Below are 20,723 nucleotides of genomic sequence, written 5' to 3'. Positions count from 1 at the left end.
TCAGAGGTGGTAGAGGCTAATACAGTAGAGCAATTTAAACATGCTTGGGATATACATAAGGATATCCTTACAAAGAACTAACGATCAAATAGGGTTTGAGGTTACCATAGGTTAAACTATGGTCAGATTAGATGGGCCAAGTGGTCTATGTAAGATGCAACAGATTTTAGAGCTCATTAACAATGTTTAGCTAGTGGTATGGCGTCTATTATGGATTTTTATTTTAACAAGACCAGGATTTTTACAGCAAGATGCCACCGATGAGGAGATAAAGCGGGTTAAAAAGGGTATATTTAAAATTGGTGTGTGTTATATTTAAATTTGTGCTGGTTTATTAGAGGTCCCAGCAGGACCTGGGTACCTGGACATGCTGGTACTTGTGGTTCCCCAAGTGCCAGCATGCCTTAAAAGCCATGGGTATGTTGGCACTTGTAGTACTAAGACACATTCGGCTTTTTATGAAGGGAAATGTGGAACACTAGATGTATGCGAAAGAAAGGTGGTAGCTATAGAATATATACTTCTTAAACAGACCCAACCTGGGCCCTAATTTGAACGAGGGCATCTTCAGGGTGATGTTCCATGTGAAAAGCACCATCGTATCCTTCTCCTCTGGTCCACAAACCTTTTTTGGTTAGCTATGGCCATCTTCAGCTGCTCCTGTAGCCTTTTTCACAGACCCTAAAGATCCTGCAAATGGTTGTCCAGCAACTTCAAAGAAATCACTCCCAGGATGAAGCCTGGAGGGACTAAATGTTCAACAGATAACTGCCAGGAAAGTGCGTTGGCCCTGGTGTTGCTGGACCCAGGACGGAATGTTCTAATGAAGTCTGAGTGGGTTAGAAATAGTGCCTATCATGACTGTCGAGAGTTCAACCTCTTGGCCCACTTTCCCACCACATAGTTGACCTCAGCAGAGGTTAATCTTTTAGAACAGAAAGAGCAAGGATGGAGGACAAACATGTTGTAAGTATGGTAGAGCATGAGACAGAGGGTAGAGTGGACCCTGCTTTTGCAAGCTTACAATCTAAAGAGGGGCAGGTTCGTACATGAGGATTTTGTAGGACTGAGAGCAATGATATGAATGAGACCTAGTACAGGTAGTTACAGTAATGTAGGGGCCTAGGCGGTGTAGAGTTCCAAAAGTATATGGTGTCTAAGTAGTCCAGGTGTGGATGCTGCCTTGGAGTTTTGACTGGATAACGGGGGTAATAAATGGTGCTTAGGTCTAGATGGTACAGATGCATTAGATAGACTTTTCAACTGCATCCCCCTAAATTAAATTAAACTATGCAGTTTGGAAATGTGTCTCCTATTAATCTATAATTGTCAGCTACAATTTACAATAATATATAATAGTAAACATTATATCCAGCAATATGCTTTTGAGTGACACTACATACAGTAGCTGCAAACACTAACAACCACACAATAATATCCAAGGTAATTACTATTTTTCATTTAGGATCCATACTATTTTAGGAAACAGTGGAGGGAGTTTTGGTCCATTCAAAATAAGGACAGTTAGGAATGTATGGATACCACATCATTTTGCCCATTTGTTTTGAAAATTGATAGCTAGTACCCAGCCACGTAGAAGGAAGAAATAAAGCTATTTTGATATTAAGAACGAAAATTACAATACAGAGCTAATGTAAAATAGGCAACCATTGTTACTTCAGCTGAAATTTAATTTAAATAATAAATAAAAAATAATACTCCAAGGGGTAAATTTACTATCCTGTGGGTTTAAAACTGACACACATTGTATGCGGTTTTCAGCTGAAACCTGCAGGATTTCTCAACCTGCGGGTTTGAGTCTGAAAACACAAACCACATGTGATGTGTGGGGGGTTTAAAACCACTAAATCCCATGTGGACAGCCAATCAGGAGTGAAGAAACCGCTCCTGAGTGGCTACTTGGCTAGTAAGTAGGCAGGCTCACTGGAGATTTACTCACTTTGTATCTTGAGAGCTTGTGTGTATTGTTGTTGCAATAGGGTTTTTTATTTTGTTCCACATATGGATTACATCGGATTAAGAACATAAGATGATTACAGTTAAGTATCTATTAGGGAAACATCATTCATTATAAATTATGGGGGGACATATCTTAAAGAGGGTAGCAATAAGAATGCATTATATAAACTAGGGAGCACTAGAATTAATTCTATAAATAACAGAGCTCTATAATTGATACCATATATAACAAGGGCAATAGAATTTATTGTATAAGCAACAGGGGCACTAGAATTGATTCTATAAATAATGAGGCACTATCTATTATTTATATAGTTAGTGGTAACAATAATAGTTATTTATTTAACAAGGGAGCCAATGCTTGTATTGGCCACTCTTATGGCTTACAGTATGCACTGGTTTACCTAGTGCCACAAGAGCAGCCACTTTTTTTTAGTATTATTACCCTGCTACCCACTGGCTAGGGCTACCAGGAGTGGCTTAGAGCTACTTGGCATTGGTCCGATCAGATCTAGGTACGGGGGAGGACCTGATGCTGGGTAGCCTGACCTGTTGGAGAAGGGGAATAGTTTGTTTTTTAAAATGTATTTATTTTAAGTTCAAACAGGCAAGAAATCTCAAAGCAGCACATGGTTTGAGCTATCTCGCCTATCAGAACCAAGTTTAAGCAAACCTGCTATTTTTCTGGCAACTTGATATGAGGTTCTCACATTCTTAAATCGCATGGTTTGTATACTTGCCGTTTGAAAAAATTGAGTTAGCAGTTCCAAACTCTGTGGTTTTAAAACATGCTAATTTATTTGAGGTATGGCCTTTACTAAATCTTATGTTTTCCAAACTACACATAAATTCGCTAAAATACGTGCAATATTGCAAAATCAAACTGTAGTAAATATACCACCAAATCTGGACAATGACATTTCAGTAGTATAATTATATATACAAAAGTATCAAAACTACTAGAATGCTATGGGCGTATTCAATTGTTGCTCCGGCCGCCGGAAGAACGAGCGCGTTAAAACTATTACCGTTTATACGGTAATTACTCGCTGAATTTCATCTCGCAGCAATTCAGCGAGTAAACTACCGTATTAACGGTTTTTACGCGCAAGTTTACCATATAAACGGTAATAGTTTTAACGTGCTCGTTTTTTTGCGGTCCGGAGCAACAATTGAATACCCCTCTTAGAATCCTTAAATGTTAAACTGATTTCATTCTAACTATATACTAAGGAAAGTGATGTAAAGAAAATCCTACAAATGGTATTACTACAACTATTATTAATAGTATAGCCTTTTTTTTTTTACATGTATTTTACTCTATTCAACAGTCTAAAAATATTGTGTAATGAATACAGTATTATCTATTGTCTAATTACATACTATATGAACTAGTATATTATACTAGGATAACACCATCAGATATGACTACATTGTAAAATTATGCATGCAAAATTTTATACTTAACACTGATCCAAAATATATGCTGTTCCAATTTGTTAGAGACCTTGTAACATTCACAAAGACACCCTTTAAATCTGCACTGCCACCTAAATGTTAGAAACATTTATATTCAGCCACTTGGGTGTGAAGTGGTTATGTTTGATGATCAATCAGAAGTTTTTCTGATTTTTGGCCAGGGCTGTGAGACAACCATGGAGTCACAGGAAAAATGCTACCTTCTCCCGCAAAGTAGATTGACATTTACAAAAGTATCTTACTTCTAATGACGTTCTCAAATATACTGCTAGCTACCACTCCTATTGAAATGCTCTCCAATTTCTCATCTCCACTAAGGCTTCTAACCCAAAATACCTCTTTAATACATTTAAATCTCTTCTCAACCCTCCCAAACCAACTCCTCTGACCAACATCAATGACCAAGATCTTGTTTCTTACTCGAAGGGCAAGATTGACAAGTTTACTGCATCCTCTTGTTATTTAATCCCACAAATGATGATGAATTATGTACTCTCTTCTTCTCATCAGAGTCTACAACCTGTGCACTTGACCCTATACCCTCAAAAATCAGCCAATCACTTATCTTATGTGCGCAACTAACATCTGTAATCTCTCTCTCTATTGGTATATTGGTATATATCCATCACTATTTTAAGCATGCAGTTATTACTCCTATTCTGAAAAAAAAGGAATTCTGATCCAAAATCTCTTAGATTACCGTCCCAACTCTCAACTCTTTGCGCCTCAACCTTCTTGCCTACACACTCTTTCTTTACTTACACAACCTGTTGGACTCTCTACAGTCAGGCTTTCTTCCCCAACACTCAGCAGAGACTACACTGACTAAGGTAGTCAATGATTTGGTCGTTGCTACATCTAAAGAACACTACTTGTTTCTATTTCTCCTGGACCTCTCTGCTGCTTTTGGCACTGTTGACCACTCACTTCTGATACAAATTCTTCATTCCCTAGGGATGCAAGCACTCTGTGGAATTCCCTTTCTTGTACAAGCTTGTACAACAAGACCTTCCCTTAGTCTTCAAAACATCAAATGTTCCTTTAAAAATTAAAGTTTATCAAATCCAGAACTATTTTCTTAACCTCATTAGACTATTCCACCTGATTGCTACCCCATACTCACTCAGAACTTACATTTATTCTCCTTTCATACTCAAACAACCTAGTGATCGAACCAACATTGTTGTGTGACTGAACTATACAGCCCCACTAAGCACTTTTCCCATTGCAATCTGTCTGGATCATTATGCAATATGTGGCACTTAACCTCATTTATCAGACTCCTATTTCCCTATAGATTATAAACTTGTGAGCAGGCTCCCCTCTTACGTCTCCTCTGTCTGTTAATACCTAGTCATGTTTAATTACTGAGCTTGTTCCCAATTGTAAAGCACTGTGGATTATGATGTCGCTATATTATAGTTGAGCATATTATACTAAGGCAATGTCATGGGAGCCCAGGGAAGCTGGACCCTGGTAATCCTATCAAATGATGTGATCATAAACGCTTACAGTCAGGACCTAGAAGCAGTGAGGAGCTTTTAAATAGAAGTGGTGAGCATTGGATCGCAGTTGTAAGTCAAGTATCACTGGTCTCACTTATTAAAATAATGTATTCTCTATAAAGGATCCTTCAATCTGCTTTAATTTGCTATAAGTATTTACAGTAAATGCATGTAAACTGATTTAAACAGACAGACTATGATCTCTGTCCCAAGCTGTGCTATACTAACATCTGCCTGTAAAGCAGGGTCCTACATATGAAATCATCACCATTATTAAACCAGTACATGAACACTCCACCGGGTTTATGTGATGAACAATGTTAGGACATTTTAATGGTGATCAACCTGGCTATGTTTGGTCAGAATTGTGTGCCAAGAGATTGCCTGATACAGATATTTTCAGAGTCATAAAGCTGGAGCTGAATTTTTAAAGTTCCAATGTGGGATATAAGGATTCTGAAATAATCTCCTGGAATGCTTTGCAGTGGAAGATACTGCCAGTGTCATGTTCTGAAATATCACTCTGAACAGAATACAGATCTTTATTTACCACTGTTCCCCAAACAATAAGAATTCTCTTTGCAAAACTTACATATAAAAGGGAGTAAAAGCATCCAATGTTTTGGTGACATTAATATAGAAATAATTGCATATAGCTATCATAATTAATATACAGATGACCTTTTCATGTGCTGTATACATCTTCTGACCTGTTTAAAATTCAATAGAGGTGTCATGTTTAGCTTCAATGAATCTAGTACCAGTTAAATAATAGTAACTGACTGGTTGCTATTGGTTACTGCATAGTTTTGCTTTTGTACTTTGTTAGCCCCTGCTAAGATACTGATTTTAATGTGCAATCACAATTACAGTCTTTCTATTTTGAAGTGACACTGTTATCTATTGGGCACAAAGTTAGACTGCCAACCGTGAAAGTATTTTACAAGTTTTCTAGAATACATAATCCCCAACATGGGAACATGAAGGATTGGAAAAAGATTGTCACAAACGTAATGATCATTAAAAAATAAAACAAATAAAATCACAGGTATGGTGCTAAATGTCTAGTTTGGTACTGTCACATGTGTGTGCTTTAGGATGAAAATGTAACATTGCTTTTACTAATATCTGTAAATTTAGTTATGATTGACCGTCATAAAGACCTTAAAATGTAACAATAGGATGCAGTTCCATTACATTGTAGTTAAGGTGCAGTGAGTATAAACTTCTTCAATATGTGTCTACATGTATTTATTATAGGGCTTCTATACTTCATATCATTTCCAATGAGCTGGAAACTAGAAAGGACATTGATAAAGTAGTTGTGTGAAGATTAGAATAGAACCTTGTAGTCCCTGTTTCAGTTTATACAACTATTCACCTTTATTATATGTCAAAAGATTCTGTGAGAGCTTAAGTTTTGCTAATTTATTTCAGAGGATATATTGCAGGTAAGCAGGAGTGCAAGACTAGCAACAAATATTTCCTACCACAAAGCCAAACCTACAAACACAATAATGCCATGTACTACTGTGTTAGTTTCATGCAGAACCAAAGCTTGTGTTACATATGCTAATTATTATTATGCATCTGCATAATCAATGTATTTCTTTATTCTATATGTTAATTGAAATGCATCTGTTTGCTAGCCTTTGCTAAATGTGGCAATGCAACCACAGATACTCACCTGTATTCTTGGTTGGTTCTGGCATTTTATCAATAACTCTTTATTCCCAAAGAGTATTGTGCTTTCCACAAAACAAAAACCAGTTCACCAGCAGCCAGGTAGACACACAAGAGAGATGAAGATCAGTTTGAGAGCAGAGGGGGAGTGGAATTCCTCCACTTTATATACAGCATTGAAATATCAATCAGATAGCACCTCCTCTGTTTACTATGCAAATATTTAGAAAATTGACAGTTATGGGAACTCTCCATCTGTTGTCTGAACGCTCTGCTCTCTCAGCTTTTGGAAAGAATCTTTGTTACATCTCATGTGGTGGATGAGAACATCTCTGAGCTTCTAAATTCAGCTGCTCACACACACAGATAGGAATCAGTGATGGTGTTAAAGGGCACAAAGCATCCTTCGTTATAAAGGCTCTACCTGCCGTAGCACTTGATATGTAGGTTGGACTTATGCATTAGGTGATTAAACAGACTAAAATGTAGACTCTTCATGATGAATGCTAATTATATACCCAACCAAAACAGACTATAATGGTCAAGTCAAGAAGAAATTATGTTATTACAATGACTGAAATAATTTCAATATTAGAGGGTAAATGTATTAATCTGCACTTTCTGAAAGTCGCCAATGTTCAGCAACTTTGCAGGGCAAATTTAAAAAACTAATTTGCCCCGCAAAGTCGCTGAATATCGGCAACTTGCAAAGTGTGCAGGTTAATACATTTACCCCTTACTGTTTGACTTACCATTATATATTTAAACGGCCAAATCAATGTAATACATTTATCAGGATGTCACTAATTCCTACTGTATATAAAATACATTTTTATAGATTCTCTTACTTGCAAACATATATCCTAATATGCAAATTTGCCAATCATCACTATCAGTCTGTACTTACACCTACCCTGTAGCTGGTGCAAGTGATACAGCTAAAAATCAGGTACCTCAGAGATGCCCAGAGCTTGAATTGGACCAATGAGTGTGTATGTTTGAGCTTGGCAACCCTTACTCTACATTTCCTACGTGCATACGACCCTTCCCTCCCCCTTTCTGCTCTTCAAATCACATATAGTCTGACGTGTCCTTTCCGTTCAAAGATGAATTGCATGCACTTGCTTTCACTGGCGTATAATCTGTTTCTGAGCATGCGCAGAATTTTTTTACGCAAAATACAGCACGTATTGGGATTTACGTTACTAAGTGAATCAGGCCCACTATTTGTACATTTTCATATTATTTCTATTCTCCAGTTTATAGGGACAAACTAGAGCAGTAAAAGAAACTCCTAGGGATGACGTATGATTAGGTGGGAATTTAATTATATTGAAGGGGTTGAGTCATACTCTGCCATCAAATAAATTAATAAATAAGAATAAAAAAGACATCTAAACAAAAATCAAAAAATATCCTTATGGAAACAAAGGTAATGGAAATAAAAAGAAACCAATATATTTAAACAACAACGTATTAGAAGTGAGACAAGAAAATAACTGAGCTTTTAAATTGTTAAAACTAAAAGTGAATGGGAAGGCATTAAATGAATACAAGGAAATTGCCCACACTTGAAAAATGATCAAGGTTAGCAAATGTAGCAACTAAAAATGGGTTACTTAAGAAAGTGAATCTAGAGCATAAATAGCAAAAAATTAAAACTGATATTATTGAGCCACTAAAATATATTCTGGCTTTTTTGGTTGAGAAAAGCAACCTATTATATATTCATTTCGGCAGTGTTATCAAAGGAGAAAAATGCTATGAAATAAGCTGTGTATTAATAAACCATACACCCCTTTAGCTATTACTAGACCAACCCAGATTGCACATACCCACTTGTTCAAAGTTAAGTTCAGATAGACCAATATTTATTTTATTTAAGGACTACTTCATGCTAGAGTCCATATGCCATGACTGGTGTAAAGTTGATTTAGCACCAATATTTAAAAAGGGGACAACATTTGAGCCAGAATATTATTAACCTATGAGCTTAACATCAGTTGTGGGAAAAATATTCTATATAATTTTAAGAGATACTATCCAGAAGTATATTATGGAAAATAAACTCTATAACAGCATGGGTTATAATATTTGACTTATATTCTAGTCTGCTTAATTCAGGCATGAGGGTGGTGGGGGTGTTTTTGATTCCATTGATACAGTGTAGTTCATTCCTCTTAGTGTCTATACCAGAGTGGCTAATCAGAGTGGTTTTCTCACCCTCCAGCCAATCAGAGGTAAGTAGCTCTGATTGACAAGTCCTCCATTGTCCTATTAAGGATTTTAACTTTTCTTAACCCTTCGATTACAAATCCTAGGGATTTACAAATGCATTAAGGTTGGTAACAGGGGATTTATTGAGTGTTTATTTATATTACTTTACTGTGTATAACTACAGGACACTGGTTGCCAGGCTGTTCCTGGCACTTGTGGGTCTCCAAGCACCAGCATACTCTGGCAAGTTCCAGACTTGTCTAAGTAGTGAATGGCTGTTAGAGCTTTCTGGGACTTGTAGTTCCACATAGTAAACTAATGTTTTACCAACGTTAACTTATTACACCAGTGGTATTCTAGGAGATTCAGCCACATGCTGACCATGCTGGGGCTATTTCCTAATATAACACAGGGATGCCATGGATCTCCCATTTATAACATGACCAGCCCAGCCTGGCATAGGTTGGTGCTAGTTGTGACTTTAGTGGAGAAACCCCACAGTGTCACCCCACATTAGCAGTAAGCAACTCAAGCAACGGCACTGCTTACACTTTTTTTTATATGGGCAGCCATGGTTTTTTAAATGATTAATTTAATTTAACTATTAAAGATACATGCTGATGGTCATCATCATAAGCAGGTATCTTTGCTCTAGGACTTAAGTAGCCAGAAACATTTACCCCTACATATAATAACATCTCCAGTGGGTGAGCCACACTTACATGTGTACGCCCTTAGTGTCAATTAGCAGTGCTTGCCGGCCCTCAATCTACCTCCCCAGGAATAGGAGGCTGCAAATTTACAATTAGTTTATGATGAACTCTAAATTCCCTATTTTAAAACAAAGTGTAATTTTTACGTCCAACTCTAAATGAGGCCCAGAGTGTATATAGATGCAGCCAGAGTGCAGATATGGTAGTCATCATCATCAACTTGACAATGATGACTGCCATATCTGTAATGTTTAAAAATTGTAAATAATTAATTTAAAAAAGTAAGACACAAGTGTAGGCTATTGACTGCTGATGCTTATGGATGTACAAGAGCCAATAGCTCTGGCTGCAGAATCGTGTTGCCTGAATATATAAATGATCATTTATAAGTAGACTCACTGAATACAAAATACCTTGGTTTTGCTCCAGTGCACCTGAACAGTCAAACCTACCTACCACCCAATTCAATAAAATAAACGTAAAAGGTGTAGAAATCAGCAAATTGGATAAAGTCATTTCAATTAATATCGAGCAAACTTGGTTGTCTTTGTTTGAAAATATGCGTAGAGCACACTGCGGCACACCAGCCGCAACACGTGGCAATAACAGTTTTTACACTTTTTATATACATTCGCACAAACACACACATTTGTAATTAGTACACATTAATTGTAGTTGCAACACATAGTTATTTATGTTGAAATATAGTAGTATTTACGTGTAATATTATAAGTTATATGCATGTTAGTAAAACATATGGTTCAGGTTAAAGGAAAGGTGTCATGTCTGGTATTATTTTAATCCCCTATTCATCAACAGCTGTCCGGTTCATTCGGCGAAGAGATCGCACATTGCATACTCGAGTTATTGATGTTAGGGAATAAACCTTTAATGTGATACTAACTATAAAATGCTAATGGACTAGTTGAAACTGGAGTCTTGGCGGGAAGATCGGAGCACATCCCCTGGAGAGATGACCCCCACCTTTGGATTCTTTAGTTTGAACTAGCCTATGATCTGCAACCCCCTGGACCTTCCTGAAGCCTGAACCAATAGAGGCAAGCCACACCATCTGCATTTTTTTACTGTATTTCTGTCTGCATATAAGCAGGAGCTTTTTATCTAGTGTTCAGTCACCTTGACCACAGACTTCAGACCTGAATGACTGTTTACTGGATCTAGAGCGCCTGCGATAAGTAACGGCTGTACTTATTATTATTTCGCTTGAATTATTCTGCTACTTTTTGAGAATAAATATTTGTGCGTTGGGAACACAAATCGAGATTCGACAATCGTTATTGGATATCAACAATACATACATAACAAAGGATTTCTCCTAGAATTGCCTAAATTAATCATGACAATGAGGGAAAAAAGGGGCACTATTAAATGCACATTAAAAGAGGCATTTTTTGTACTGTTTGCACAAATTTGAATCTTCTTTTTATAGTGCTCCACAAAATGAGTCTTATCTATGTGCTTTCTTTGTACTTTGCAAGGAATGCCCTCACTCTACCTAACCACCCCTATTAATTGGAAGAAACATCTGGGGGTATATTTAATAAACTGCAGGTTTGAAAAGTAGAGGTGTTTCCTATAGCAACCAATCTTTGCAGCTAAAGATCTAGACCTAAAAACCAGCCCAAAAAGAACCATCTTAGAGGAAAAGACCTAGCTTGCCACTGCCCATGTGATATCAGCAGAACTCATATGAACATAGAGAAGTTTATGGTTATTTTGCTTTGTTATGTTCAAGTTATTTAAGTGAGACATCAAACTGTGTTATTAAACCCTCTGACCGGTACTGTAATATTGCTTTTGAGAAGTGTTATAGCACTGTCTGAAGGAAAAGTTAATTCCAATCAAATCTGCTGTACTTAAAGTTATCTGCAAGCTAGAGAGCAATCATTTATCCAAAGAGTTTGCCTATATTGCATCAGAAGTTTGATTCTATTGTGAAACTGCCTAAAATGGTTGCTGAAGAGAAAGTTGCAAGTTGTATAACTGTACAGTTGCTGGGAGAGCTCTGCTTAGTCCATTAGACAGCTTGCTAAGCGGACACAGTTCTTTACACGGGAAATAGTTTATTGTGCAGAATTTCTGTTTACACTGAGCTCTGAAGTCACGCATATATTAAGTTTATTACTAATATCATCTTGTACTAGTAAATAAGCTTCATGTGTCAGCTGAAACTTTGCTTAAATCTGTGGATTACAATTTACCCCTTTGGGTTCTGCATATTATAAAGTGACCCAAGCTGGATGAATCCTTGTTGCATCTCTACTGATTTTTGTGTGATGAGTAAAATCGATATAATTGCACTAAAAGTCTATTGTGTTTCATTTGTCTAGATAATCTGCTGCAGCAGCCTATAGTATAACGGTCTAATTAACTCAGTAGCAACCAGTTGTCTCTCAAAGTATTTATCCAGTGAAATCTATTTCACTGCAACACAGTGCCTAAACTGTAAAATAAGATATACTATTCAGTGACCTATGTTTTGTGGTCATTTATGTTGCAACTTACTGATATTGTGTAAACAAGATTCCTAAAATGTTATTTATTTTGTGACATGTTGAATAATATTGCATATTGATTTTAACCTGGTATTGCTTCCCTACACTACTGCTACTTGTCTGCCTCTGTGGTAAAACCCTATGCCATAAGCAAAGAGAATAAACCCACAAGTTTATGCAGTTTTAGCCCTGTGTTCCTTGTTTTATTCCAAAATTACTGGGGGGACCGCTGCCTCTCTACTATACCACCAGGCCTGTAGAATGCTTCATTACACTATTCTGCGGCACCAATTATCTCCCCTATTACACACACACAATATTCATGGGTCCCTGTCACTGCTGATGTGTTGTCATCTCCTTAACCAGACTCCTCTCCACCCCATTTTTAGCTGAAACCACTTTCAACTGATTTTGATTATCTGCCTTTTATGCCATTCAGAAGTGGTTCACATTTGAATTATAGTATTGAGATTGAAATCTTTGCTTTTAATACTCACCAGCCTAATGTAGAGCCGAAATAAGGGGTAGGCACGTGTCCCGGGCTCCACTCTGTCAGGGGCCAACCCTGGACCAGATACTCTAAAAGAGTGCCAATGGGAGGGGGACAATGGGCTGGTCCCTTACTTGGGACCAGCCACCTTCCTTTTAGTGGCCACAGATCTAATGATCCTTCCCTCCCCGTATATGTGCCTGTGTCATGGTCCGGAGACAGGATAGGAGCCCAGTGGCAGGTAGGAAGGCTGACCAACAGGAGATTAGATGGTAAGAGTGGTCAAATGTAGCCGGGTTCGGTACACAGTGAGGCAAGGAGGTCGAAAGGTTCAGGAGGAGGCGAAGTGGAGGGCAAGCCAAGGTCGGTACACAAATAGTTAATGCTTGGAATCAGGAAGAGCAGCAGGAGCTTGATCACGGGCAAGGAGCACAATAATCAGGCACTAGAGACAGGAACTGGCCAGGCTTTTATAGGAAATCAAGGGGTGGAGCTAAGGCACGCTGGAAGATCAGGAGATCACAGGTACTGATCTAGAACACAGAATAAAGGCAAGGAACTGTCCAGCAGGCAGAATAGCTCAGTCAGTAGAGCAGCTGTCCACAGAGGCAGTAGCCCTGGGTTCGAATCCTGACACACCCTTTTTTCCCTCCTCCAATCTCTGTCACTGACAGGTGTCATATGGGACACACACAGGCCAGATTAAGGCAATGGAGGCTCCCGGGCTAAGGATACTGCGAGCCGCCATCTCCCCTCCCGCTATATATACAGCACTTATCTGGTCCTCTTTTCTCGCTGCAGCCTGCACGCTCCTATTCTTTCTTCATGTCTTCCTGCCTGTGTGGCCGCGGTGCGCAGCGTGCTATTTAGTGAGGAGATCTCGCGTGACTATGAGACATAGTCTCACAAGACCTTCTTTCTAGCAGCGCTATGTGCACCCTGGACGCACTGACAGCAGGGCAGCTAACAGCATCAGATTTGCTGTGGGCTGCGCCTGCCTAGAGTGAATAGGAGGCCGCCCCCGACCTGATCGCCGGCAGTATTACATAAAAATATTTGTTAGGGCCCCCAGCTGCCAGAGGCCCCTGGGCTATAGCCCACAAAGACCATTAGGTTAATCTGGCTCTGGACACACATCACATGACAGGCACCGTCCCATATGTGCAGGGCAGGAGGAGAGGCTCCTACACACCGTGGATGTAACAAGGTAAGTGTGAGGGTAGGCAGGGGGATATGTTACTATAATGAGTAAGAGGGGTTAATGGAGGGGGAGTATGTTACTACAATGTGTGAGGGATTGGGGGGGTATGCTAATATAATGTGTGAGGGAAGGAAGGGGAAGGGGGTATGTTACCATAGTGTGTGAGGGAAGGTATGTTACTATAATGTGTGAGGGAAGGGAGGGGGGGTATGTTACTATAATGCGCGAGGGAAGGGAGGGGAGGTATGTTACTATAATGTGTGAAGGAAGGAAGGGAGGGGGTGGTATATTAATATAATGTGTGAAGGGAGGGGGTGGTATATTAATATAATGTGTGAAGTAAGGAGTAGCCTTAATATAATATTAGAGTGAAAAGGGGGTCTTAATATAATGTGGGTGGGAGGTAGGCTATTAATTTAGTGGTGGAGTGTAGGTGGGGGCTAATTATATAAAGGGTGCTATTTTATTTGTAGGGTGATGGTGGGGCAATTTAATTTATTGGTTTGCTATTTAATTTTATAGTGGGGACTATTAATTTAAGATGGGGTGATGGGACCTTTAATTTAATGCTGGGGTGATTTGGGGGCTTTTAATTAAATATGGCACTGTTTGGGAAGAATGAGGTGTATTTATTAAATGAGAACAAAAGAAAATGTTGTCCATTGTGTCAGCACATACATAAATAGGAGAGTTTTGTGCACAATATAGCTATATGGCATAAAGTCACCAGCCAACGTCAAGACATCTCTTGTAGGTGAGTGCCTAGCCAGTTTAGCAGCAAGAGTACTCAGGGTGTCACAATACCTTCCTTGAGCCTCCATTTTTCAAAGCATGCAGCACCTGAATGGAGTATTCCAACTACTAAAAAACTAGAATACATGAAAATGAAAAAGGTGCACTTCTTTAAATTAATAAAATGTGTACAAGTGAATAAAATCATTTGAAATAGTGCTGCCAGGACAATTAAGAACAGTGTGTAACTGAGAACAAAAGAATATGCTGTCCGGCGCTCTGAAACAAATATATAAATCACTATGTATCAGCATATACATAAATAGGAGCATTTTGTGCACAATATAGCTATTTTGGGATTAGCTCACCTGCCAACCTCAAAGCATTACCTACAAGGGACTCACCTACAGGAGATGCCTTGACGATGGGAGGTGAGCTTATCCCAATTTGTGGGGTGATGGTTGTGTTATTTAATAGTGGCGCCTATTAATTTAAGGTGAGGTGACAGAAACTTTAATTTAATTCTGGGGTGGTTTGGGGCTATTAATTGAAAGTGGGGCTAGGTTTGGGCAGAATGACTATTTATTAACTGTAAATATGAATTATATAATGCCTGGATTGGTTGTGGGAAAGGATTGTATTTATTAAATGTAAATGTTATTAATTTGCTGCTGGGGTTGTTTATGGGGAGGGAAATAGGTTTACTTATTAAATGTGTATGCTATTAATTTAATGTTAGGGCTGGTTGCAGAGAAATAGATCTATTTCTCAAGCGTGAATACTGTTATTTTAATGTTGGGGCTGGAGAAAGGCCTCATTATTAAACGTGGGTGCTATTGATTTAACACTGGGGGTGGTTGGAGTTTTCTAAATTACATGTACCAATTTTTTTCCAAATAGGGCATACAACATTCCAGGATCCAGACAAGCAACAACTAAAGAAACCAGCAGCCGCAAGTGGTGAAAGTGACAAGAACAGGTAGGAGAGATTAGGATTGTCTGCCAACTGTCCTGAATCTGGTGGGACAGTCCCAAATTTGGGTGACTATCCTGCTTAGTCAAGATTTAGTACAACTGCAAGAACAGTTGGGAGGTATGTCCTGCTTTACACAGCTCTGCTTGTGAAGGCAGAGCTATGTGCACCTAACAGTAGTGCACACTGTATTGCCTGTGTATTTGTCTAAAATAAATAAAACAATCATATTACATCATAAAGCCCCCCCCCCTGTCTTAAGAGCCCTGGACCCCCCAGAGTCTTAAAGTAGCTCTGGCCTAATGGGTTCTACTTTGTATTATGTGGGCTCTGTATGTACTTGTCTCATGATGGAAATTATTTGTTTTCTTTTTTTGATTACATTTACTTGTTTGGTTCAGTAAATGAAAATACTTGTTTCATTAAAGAACAATACGATAACGTTCAGACACTGCTCCAACGGAGTCTGTGGAGTCATGTTAGCCTCATGCATTTAAAAAAGCATGGAGGCAAATAACTGTCTGCAGTGTTGGGAAGGGCACTTGAGAGGGGGCTCAGGGCACGCACCTCCTGTGCCCCCCCCCCCTTTATCCAGCTCTACTGCTGTGCAGTCTAAAATATAAAAATAAATAAATAAACAAGTAGTAGACTTAGGCAACAACAGCTGAGAGACTGAGGCTGCCTAATTCTGTAATGAATCCTTTTTGTTTATGCAACAAGTAAAACACCCTTGCCTGCTGTCATTTTATCCCTCTTGAATCATTGTAATAATCTAATAACTGGTATTCCTATATCTCATATCTCCTCTCCCTAGTGTATGCTAAACTGTATTGCCTGAATAGTCTTTCTTCTCCTCCGTAGATCTATTTTATGACTCCCCATTAAAAACCATATGACTTACAAGGTTCTAATAGTTATCTCAATGTCTCCTTACAGCTTCTAGTATAGTGCTTCCATAATTTATCCTTATATAGGCATTTTATGTATCAAATTTGAGAATCAAATGCATATAGAATCATCAGCAATAGCAACAAAGCCATAACCACTTCTATCTACCATAATTGAAATACAAATTAGGTAAGGAAATATAATTTCAATCAATAATTGCATTGAGATATATAATATAGTATGATTCATTGTTACTGCACATTGTACCATAATATCTTACAGTGCATGTAGATGAGAAGTATATTTCTAGAACAGTAAAACAGGGTTATAAATCCCTGCATCAGCGAGATCCTACTCATTTTTCATTTGCATTTCTCTTTTATTTGTATGCCTATCAGTCTTGGGGGTAAATGTATCAAGCTGAGTGTTTTCCGGCGGGTTTGAAAAACCAATCAGATTCTACCTATCATTTATTTAGTACATTCTACAAAATGATAGCTAGAATCTGATTGGTTGCTTTAGACAACATCTCCACTTTTCAAACCCGTCGGAAAACTCTCAGCTAGATACATTTACCCCTTGGTCTTTAAAACATCTAACCTAATTGTTTTTTTTGGCAACACAGCAAATTGATTATTATATTAATCGACTGAAAACACCAATGTGATAGTCCAAGACTTAAAGACAAACAAATGTAAGCATATGTAATATTTCCTAAATCAGTCCAAAGTGTCCATTGTATGGATATGTTTCTAGAAGTAATTTTTAATGGCAAAATTACAAAATCCTTATTGTGTTTATCTATTACAATCTAATAAAAAGTGTTTTTTTAAAAAAAAAAAATGAATCTCCATGGTTCCTCCCATGATTTGTATCCCTCTTTTATGACTGATGTATTTCAGCTGTCTCCTCTATAAAACTGTATCTTCCCTCGTCTTGAAACTTAATTTATCTAAGATTGAATGTCTTGTGTTCCCACCCACACTTGAAATATCCATTTGTGCAAATACCTTTCCAACAAAGCCACAAATAAGTTATCTGAGGTCCATTTTCACTGTACTTGGTCATTCAGTTCCCCTTTTCAAGCTCTTGCAAAATTATGTCATCTTCACCTCAGAAACATCTCTCATGTATGTCCTTAATTGTTCTAAGACACTACTAACTTTGTTCTTATTGATTGCCCCCTTCCCCAGAACAGTGCATTGTTGGGCCCCACAACAAAGCCTGGGTAGGGGCCTTTTTTGTGCATGTGCTACTCGGAAGAGGACTCCACTTTGTTTTTTCCAGAGGGCCTCTGAGCTCCATAATAGCTACATGCCCAGCACCCATTGTAATTCTACCACTGCCCCTTGTCCAGTTTCCAGTTTTCCTATTTGACAAGAATTGTCGCGGTACATGTACTTGGTCTGTTATCGCCAACTCAGAATAGCAATAACATGAAAAGGACTACAAAAAATGCTTTATTTTATAGTTTAACTATTTTTACTTTTTTTTTGTTTAATATTTTGAATCTGTTTTAAACTTTTTTTTTTATTTCCTTTTTTAACTAAGTACAACAGAAAGCCTAAGTCTGGGCTGTCGGCTCCAAAGCACATACACGAGTTGGCTAGATGACTTATGCATGCACATATCAGCACAGACTGGCCCGGCGAAGTGGTAAGTTAACCCTTACAGCTCCCGGCCAATATTGTGGAGGCAGCTGAGTATCGCTCAGGTGTCTCAGTGAGAATTTATTGCTACATTTAAGCCATAAGAACATTTTTATTGCTGCGTTAAGAAGTAGAATAAAAAAATAATTGTCGCTGCGTGTTAATAAACAGGCCCCTAGTTGAGTGTCAGTGTCTACTCATTGTTCTTTTCTGCACATCTCCTATAAATTGCTAATAACAAGACAGACAAAGGGGTAAATGTATCAAGCTGAGAGTTTCCCGGCGGGTTTGAAAAACCAATCAGATTCTAGCTATCATTTATTTAGTACATTCTATAAAATGACAGCTAGAATCTGATTGGCTGAGATAGGCAACATCTCCACTTTTCAAACTCTCAGCTTGATACATTTACCCCAAAGAAACAAAAAAAATAAGGTTCAATTACCAAATGATTTGTAACCACATGTGAAACAAATACAGCTAAATAATACAATCAGAAAAATATTTTAGACATTTTTAGTAAATTCCATTCTGAAACATATAAAAAAATGGAATAAGAACATGCTCTTTGCCTGTAAATATTTCATTATTGTAATTAGAGTGTTGTAGTGTACAGTTTAGTAAAGATGTTGACAGCTGAAAGCCAATCTCTCATAATCAACTCTCACTTGTGCCAAAATACAAAGCCCTTGATACCCGAGCAACAATATAATGTCCACTGAATTGATGAATTGGCAGAACATTCAGTTTACGGATATTTAGAGTAGTTATAGAGCAGTAAAATGAGAACAAAATATGTGAAAATTGCAATTTAATGGTGTATGTGATTCACATCTAGCAATATAGTGGCTCTGTTTGCCCCAGGTGCGAGGATCGTCCATCCTTGTGGGTTCTTTGAAAATCACCTTGGTGAATTGTTGCAACCAAAGTGTAGTTTATTCAGCAGATGGCAAAACAAGCAAGTAGATGTACAGATACAAGGCAGAAGAATTCCTTTCAAGCACATCATATCCTGTGATGGAAGTGCTTTTCCTATTCACCATAAAAACAAGATCTCTCCTTTACAGCCCAAAGGCACAGGTTATATAACCTTTATTATTCTCATGGTGATGGAGCTATTGGGGGGCATATTAGGGCGGTAGGTAGCGTGTGATAGGTGCTAAATTGATAGGGATAATCCCAGAGTATCCTTCCCCTGCTGGTTGGGGACCGTGGGTTCCCTGGAGAGATGATGCCTAGGAGTCTGGGTCAGGGTACTATCATGCAATGACCATGTTGGCCAGATGACAAAGTGGATGATATGGAGTTTGTTTATGCTCATTGTTTAGCCCAGACCTCTTGTTCTTTCTTATCCCTGGGTAACTATTCCACCTGGGGACATTTAAGAGCAAATTTTTCTAACATATAACCAATAGCATATATTACTGGGCAGCACAGTGGCCTAGTGGTTAGCACTTCTGCCTCACAGCACTGGGGTCATGAGTTTGATTCCTGACCATGACCTTATCTGTGTGGAGTTGTATGTTCTCCCTGTGTTTGCGTGGGTTTTCCTCCGGGTGCTCCCACACTCCAAAAACATACTGGTAGGTTAATTGGCTGCTATCAAAATTAACCCTAGTCTCTCCCTGTCTGTCTCCCTCTCTGTCTGTTTGTCTCCCTCTCTGTCTGTCTGTGTGTGTGTCTATATTAGGGAATTTAGACTGTAAGCTCCAATGGGGCAGGGACTGATGTGAATGAGTTCTCTGTACAGCGCTGCGGAATTAGTGGCGCTATATAAATAAATGATGATGATGATATGTTAGCATATGCATATGAGCACAAATTACAATAAACTAACACAGCAAGAGGAGTTCAGTAGGCAGAAAAAGGCAATGAAATGCAAATGTCCTTGTGTTTTATTCACTCGAGTTGAAAATCACAGCGGGATTTCCACACCATGATAAAATTAATCTTAAGGATCAAAGTGGTGTGTCTGTACAGTTTAAGCAGAAATAAAACACTTTGGGCCTGATTTACAGCGTAAGTTCATTTGTGCTACATAAAAATAAAACTTACACAAGATTTGTTGCACTGCACATGGGCACAACTTATTTTAAATTAAACGACTGGAGAGGAGCATCAGTGACAGGATCAACAGAGTACAGATTTGAAGACGCAGTTCAAATTTTTAGTTACAAGTATCTTTAGAAACTCATCCTATTAGGAGGTATACATTTTTGTGTCCATTAGGCCTGCTACAAGTTGATGATATGATGACAGACATCTTTACATGGATCATATCTATACTCTAGATTTAAAGTTGCACATATCTCTCCATATTATGCAGTTGCAATAGTCATCATATCATACATCCATAGTAGCCTCCACATCTTATTGCAAAAAGTCCTTGTGACAGGATGACCGCCTATGCCACCCAGTCTGTTGTTGTTGGGAACCGGCAGGGCTTACTTTGACACTGTTCCCTTTCTTTATCTCAATTGCACTCTCGCCATAGTAGGAGGGGCATAAATTGCTGCCACCACTGAACTCCTTAACGGCATCCAGAACCGCGTTCCTTCTGGATAACTGTTGCTGTTAGTGTACCCTCTTGCTGATGCACCAGGGCTGGTACCCCTGACCTCTTCCTATAGATCATGGTTGCTGTGGATGGATCCCCCTATAACCATGGCTAGAGCTGATGAGTAGCGGGCAGAGGGG

General features: G+C 38.5%; 1 protein-coding gene across 12 annotated transcripts in view; it reads right to left on the bottom strand.

Moving 5' to 3' along the window:
• Window positions 1-6,802, bottom strand: part of MYBPC1 (myosin binding protein C1) — a 114,273-nt gene extending 107,471 nt beyond the window's left edge. For 5 of the 12 annotated variants that reach the window (XM_075209257.1, XM_075209260.1, XM_075209259.1 and 2 more), the window contains exon 1: window positions 6,652-6,801. In XM_075209257.1, coding sequence (XP_075065358.1) covers window positions 6,652-6,676 — 25 coding nt within the window. In that variant the 5' untranslated portion in view covers window positions 6,677-6,801. Of the gene's footprint in view, window positions 1-6,651 lie in introns of all 12 variants that reach the window. The other 7 variants (XM_075209254.1, XM_075209256.1, XM_075209255.1 and 4 more) reach the window with 4 other exon arrangements.
• Between the last annotated feature and the right edge of the window lie 13,921 nt (window positions 6,803-20,723).

The sequence above is a fragment of the Mixophyes fleayi genome, chromosome 4 (genome assembly GCF_038048845.1).
Source record: "Mixophyes fleayi isolate aMixFle1 chromosome 4, aMixFle1.hap1, whole genome shotgun sequence".
NCBI classification, from domain to species: Eukaryota; Metazoa; Chordata; class Amphibia; order Anura; family Limnodynastidae; genus Mixophyes; species Mixophyes fleayi.
This window is presented reverse-complemented; position numbering and strand designations above follow the sequence as displayed.